The sequence below is a fragment of the Podarcis muralis genome, chromosome 14 (assembly GCF_964188315.1).
Source record: "Podarcis muralis chromosome 14, rPodMur119.hap1.1, whole genome shotgun sequence".
Taxonomy (NCBI): domain Eukaryota; kingdom Metazoa; phylum Chordata; class Lepidosauria; order Squamata; family Lacertidae; genus Podarcis; species Podarcis muralis.
Genome location: NC_135668.1, coordinates 8610838 through 8616837, shown reverse-complemented (window position 1 = coordinate 8616837; position 6000 = coordinate 8610838). Strand labels below are relative to the sequence as shown.

The 6000-nt window shown below is 49.1% G+C and overlaps 1 protein-coding gene across 1 annotated transcript in view; it reads left to right on the top strand.

The window, feature by feature from the left end:
- The first annotated feature begins 334 nt into the window (after nt 1–334).
- Nucleotides 335–6000, top strand: part of INSYN1 (inhibitory synaptic factor 1) — a 118495-nt gene continuing 112829 nt past the window's right edge. Inside the window, exons 1-2 of the mRNA XM_028706582.2 lie at nt 335–1546; nt 2219–3175. Of these exons, the coding sequence (XP_028562415.2) occupies nt 3014–3175 (162 nt within the window). The 5' untranslated portion in view covers nt 335–1546; nt 2219–3013. The remainder of the gene's footprint in view (nt 1547–2218; nt 3176–6000) is intronic.

Genomic DNA, 6000 nt, shown 5'->3' with positions numbered 1-6000 from the left:
TGATATATATATTTTTAAAGTGGATTTCTTTCACTGGGGAAAGAGAGCATTTTAATCCACTTTAATTGTGCAAGTCTGCTCTTTTGACGTGTGTTTCCATCCCTCCTGGAAAATAGCGACAGTCTGGAGACACCCGCAAACCCCCCCCCACTCACCCCCCCACACACAGTTGATCACTTTTGAAGATGGCCCTAGAAATAGTTAAAAGCCAAACAGACGGAAATGTTCTGCTTGCAGCCTGGATTTTTCCAATGCTCTGGCCCTTTAAATCCCCCTGTTCTGCCAAGGCTCCACCCCGTTTTCTGACACAGCACAAGCCAAGCATCTTTAAGCTGAGCAATAGCCGTCAAGCTGGCAGGCTGTAAGGATGCTGGGGAGACCAGGACAGTTCTCCACAGATTACTAGGGACATGGACATGGACCAGGCAGCTACGCACGCACATCCTTGCCGAGCAGCCAGCACAAGACGCTCAAGCACTCTCCAGGAGATCTGACTTGCAAGAGGAAAGAAGAAGCCAACCTCTCTCTCTCTCTCTCTCTCTCTCTCTCTCTCTCTCTCTGCCCACTTGCATGGCTCTCCCTTCAGATGAAGCACTGGGCATCATAAGTCGGACACTAGCATCCCACTGCTGTCAGTCAAGGCAGAACTGGAGAGCTCTGAAGCTTTAAGGAAGAAGAGTGTGCTTCTCTTCTCCTCCCCCCCCCATCCCTTTCTGCCACCGTCTTCCTAGCTTCAGGAAAGGACTCCTTCGCCAGGATGTGAGCAGCATCTGATCTCAGCTACTTATGGGTCCAAAGGCAGCACAGAAGTGGTCTCCTGGATTGCACTGCCCTGCTGAATAGCTCCAAGGGTGGCCGGCCGGCCGGCTGCTGGCAAGAAGCTGACCTAGCAACACCCTATGCCCTAAAAACAGGGGATGAGGTAGGGGAAAGGACACTGACTTCCTCTTCCTCCTCTTCTTCTTCTTCCTCCTCCTGCACCTCTTCCCCAAGACATCTTCAACTGGAGGAGCCATGTCACCTGTGGACTGGAGACCAGGGCCCTTGGACCGGTGGAGACATTCCCTTCTGCTATGCAGATGGAAAGCCTGCACAGACAGAGCTTCTGAACTGAACTGATTAATCTCCCCAGCTGGTTGGCTAGCTGGCCACGGGGAGGGAGCGGGGGCTTTTTCTCTCTATTCATGCGGGGAGTGGGTACAGTTTCCTATTCTTCCTCCCCCCCTCCTTCTCTCTCTCTCTCTCTCCTCCATACTTGAAGGAAACCAGAAGGGCAATAACCACAACGCATCCATGTGCAACTGAAGGGTTAATCTGAGAGACGTGGAAGTGTGTGTGCATGTGTGTCGATACCCTGGATTTGATTTTCTTTTTTTAAAAAAACTGGATATACCTCACCACTCATGTCCAGGCTTAGCCAGCTTTGGGGAAAGGGAAGAGGACCCAAGAATCTGCTTGTGACATCCAAAGCCATGGAAGGAAGAGAGAGGAGGGGTCCGTTTGGAGCAAGAGGGTTCGACAGGCTTTGGAAGCAGCCGCCTTGCTAGTAAGTTGGCTTTTTAAGTCATCATAGTGGGTTAAAAAGCAGCTGTCCTTTTCCTTTCGCAGAGGATTTTTGAAAATATTATTTTTATGACCCAGTCGAGCCCATGCAGGCACTGCTGTCTGAGGGCCTAGAAGGAGATAACCTTTAGGGGAGAAAATATTTTGGGGGGTGGGAGGAATGCTAAAGTTTATATCTGATGGCCAGCAGAAAGGGATGTGCAAGGAATGTGTGAAAATCAGTGTGCGTGCACACACACATACACGAACTATTTATGTTTGAAGTCTTCTCTTGGTGTGGGGGGAGGAGGAATGTGATACCAACATTTTGTGGTCTTGGGGTGCTCCTTGCCCATATGACTAATCTGTCAGGACAAAGCTTGACCTGCTTGGAAGGTGCTGGAGTTTGTGGGGCAAGACAAAGGAGTGGTCCCAGAGCATGGGTGATCCTTCTCAAGGGATCTCTGCTAATTAGATCGCTACCTGGTGCTTCTCCATGATGAAAAGAGGGTGATGGTCTTCAGGGCTCCCATGGATTCTGGTGTTAGCACAGCAAAGCCCTGGTCCAAGCTGGTTATTAAGTGATTTAGAAGATTCCTGGCATTTTCCAGATAAGCATCCTGACTACGCTGATTTTTCCCCTCTCTCTGTCTCTCTCTTTTATCCCTCCATGCAGGAAGTGGTGTGGAATTCTTTGTGCTTCCAGCGTCTCACGGGTGCCCACTTTCTATGCTTAAAACCACGTTTGTCATTTTAAGGAGCTTCCTGAGATTCGTAGCAAAGAGACCTCCCAAGCTTGGCTGAGGCTGGAAGTCCTGCATAGCCCCTCTAAGCCCACCAGCAATAGAGATGGCAGCGGTGCCAAAGATCTCCCGTCCCATGGGGGACCCCTCTGCGGAAGAAGTGTGGGGAAACCCTGAGGCCAAGCAGTGAGGTCCTGCCTCCAGGATCTCCAGAGGATTCTCCAAAGGGACAGTGGTGAACTAACTGGAAGTGATGCTTTCCTTGATGGGACAGCAAACGTGGCACAGACTGGCGTGGTATATTGGCTTCTTTCTGCACTTTATCTAGACCCAGGCACTTCAGAGCTTGCAGAGTGGAGTGCAAATAATAAAGCCTTAACCCCTTGGGTTGGCTGTCCATGGCAATCCCATACGACCAGCCTTGAAGTCAGATGGTCATACCAGATCTTCTATACTCAACTGGGACAGATGGGGGCTTGTCCGATTCATTCTTTGTTTGATCGCCCCGCAACTGCCCTAGCTTTATTGCCCCGATCCTGCTAGGGTGGGGAGATCGCAAAGGTGGCAGGAGGTGAGCGTGTGGCTGGGGCTTTCTGGGGCAGGGTGGGTGGGCGTTAAGATGTGGAGATCTCCCCAGCCAAGAGGGGCTCCGTGGAGGCACAGTCTGGCTGGGCAAAAGCAGGATGCACCACGCAGCTCTGCCCCAGCTTCCCGGCACCCTGTGAAGGATGAACTCCCGGGGCTTGCAGGATAGGCAGCCCACTGACAACGCTACCGACAGCAGTAACACCAGCGAGAGGGAGCGCATCAGGGGGCGCATGAAAATGGTGATCGGGCAGCTTGAAGGCATCCTGCAAGAACTCAAGGAGGTGGCCAAGGAGCTCCGTGAAGTAAGTGTGGTTGCCAAATGCAAATGGGAGTGTGTGGAGTATATCTGGAATCGTGGGGAGGAGAGGAAGGAAATGAACTGCAAGGGCCTGGTCAGGCTGCTGTAAACTAGTTGAACACAGACTAGGTGCGGAGCTAGAGAGAGAAAACGTACGTGAATTTTCAGAAGGAGCAGAGAGTTAGTGTATAGGTGAGCCTGCGGGAGAATTCCATGCCTAGCTCTGTTTTTCATCCCTGTTTTCCAAGCCCAGCTCAAGTTCTCTGACATTATATTGGTGTGTCTCACTTTAAAGGTCCCGGTTGTTTCTGTGCATGTCTTTATGCTAGTGGAAACAGTGCACCATAGATGGTGGTGGCAATTTCAATGTTGTGTAAAGATTCCGTGGGTGCCTATTTTGCTCTCAGTCATGCTGCAGCATGGGTTATGTAGTCTTTAAATGGTTGCAAAAAGGTAGGCTGCTGCTGTGTGTTTGTCCCCACGCCCCCGAACAAGCTGAGGCTGGTGCATTTCTCTCTGGGTTGAATTTGATGCCATGGGACATTGTGAGCTTACGGGAGATGCTGGAGCTTAAAAGTGCTAAAGTAAGCGCAAGAATGCAACTGCTTTGTCAGCAGGCAGGCATTGTAAGAATGCATAATACTAATTGATTAAGTGAGTAAACAATACCTAGTAGAGCCTTTGGAAGTAGGACAAGTTGGGCCATAATAATTTTCAGAGTGGGGTTTTCAGAGTTAGGGCAAAATTGCCGTAACAGCTGCAATTTATGACGTGTATGTGCCTTTGGTGATGATCCTCTTATGGAATGAAACAGAGTAATAAGGTCATGCCACATTCTTAGAAATTGTTTTCTGCGCTGCCCAATGCACCCTCGGGCATTATGTACCCTGTTGTGTAACATAACGGTATCTCAATGGGCCTTTGTTATAGTTAACAGCTTGAGCCCAAATTGTAAGGAACAGCTGCGGTTATGTCTGAAAAAAGCACCTTCTGGAGACCCACTTCAGACAGGAGATGGGGCAGCGTAGCTACCCAGACAAAAGTGGCATTTAATGCAGGGTAGGGTACCCGCAGCCCTCCAGATGTGACTGGACTCTTGCTTCTATCTGCCTCAGCCAGCATGGCCAAACAATGGGGACGATGCTAGATCCCTCCAGGGATGGTGCTATATAGCTCAGAAACATCTGGAGGGCCCTAGTTCCCTGCCCCTGATTTGGCGGAAAGGCAGGATATAAAGGACTCCTCCTTATGACCTGTTTACGGGGCATTCATCCTGCTTTGCTTGCAGAAAGCTTACGTGGAGGTTAGACTACGCCTGGTCTTGATGGAACATTTGTTCTGATTTGTTTGCGGGGGAGTTATAGCACAATGAGCATTCATCCTGATTTTGGAAGCATTTTAGGGTTTTATTCGGAGGGAGGGTTATACATCTTCTCATTAATCCCACCCCACACTTTTCCAAACTGCAGCATGCTTACTTAAAAGGGAAAAGAAGAAGCTTCGCTGCCGTAGGGTAAGAAAGTACTTTAATTGTACATTTCTGGTATGCTGTGGAATCCCTCCCACAAATTTAGCGGATAAATAAAAATTGCCAGCAGGGCCAGTTTCAGGTTTGGGGGAACCCTCAAACCATACTTGCTTGTTTTGGGGGGTGTTTTTGTTTTTAATAAAGTGCTTTTAGATCATTGATAAAAGGTACAATGGAGATGTTTTTAATGTGGGCTAACCTTGTCACCATTACGTTCTTTCCTCTCCCTCTGGGCCCAATTCACGTCAGTGCCAGTGGTGGCTGGTGCCCGTTGGAACTGATAAGGCGGGAGGGAGGGAGCCCAACAGTAGGTGGAGCCAGAGAGCCAATGACGGGCAGAAAAGACTCGTTCTCGTTTTGCCTCCACCCCAGTTCCTTCCTGCTGAGTTCCATAAGAGCAGCACTGAGACTAAGGAGGAACAAGCAGCACCCCTTGGACTGGCTGTAAGAAATCAGGCAAGGAGGGCTGGCTAGACACAGACTGCCACTGATGGGGCAGCACTCCCTTCGCCCTAACAGGTTAGCCTCCACTAGGGACTGGACTAGGATGTTACTATTCCTTCTTCTTGCATCTCTCCAATGGGGCAGGTGAGAGGATGGTGACAGCAAAGGGGAATAGGAGCCAGAAGGCTCTACGAATGGGCAGTGGAGCTCCTATCAAGATGTGGGGCTTAGAAGGTTCCCATACATGCTGACCCCTAATGCCTGCCCCCTGGAAATCATTCAGCTGAATAAGAAATAGCGTTTGCTCCCACAAATGGTTTGCTTGCTGACTGTCCATTGCAACAGGAAGGGCTTAAGAGTTTAATTTGGGTTTCAATTTGGGCTGTGGTCAGGTTTGTAGAACTCAGACCCATTTACAGAACCAGGGCACAAGCTTGGAAGTCACATTGTAGAGGGTCTCTGAGGTTGTACAGAGTACCTTTCCCCTTCATCACTTTTGTAACCACATCCAATATCCACACAGCAAGAATGAAAGAAAAAAGTATGGTTCACAGTCAGTTCTGATCGTTTTGTTTGAGAACATAACTTGAGATGGAGTTTTGCAAGGTGTTCATTGCCGAAGAGCTGGCCGCTTGGTGGCCTTTGGGACTGTATTTTGCCAATTGTGCTGGATCTTTTGGTTCTCTTGGTTTCTCAATTTTTCCAAACTTCAGTTCTCTAGATTTGCAGCAGTCTACCTTTTGGTTTTAATCCTTGTGAAACTTCATCAGCATTTTAGTGTGAATTTCTGCTAATCGACACATTTTAATATGCAGTTTTGACTAAAGTAATTTGGCAACAATTTCCCCTCATTGCCA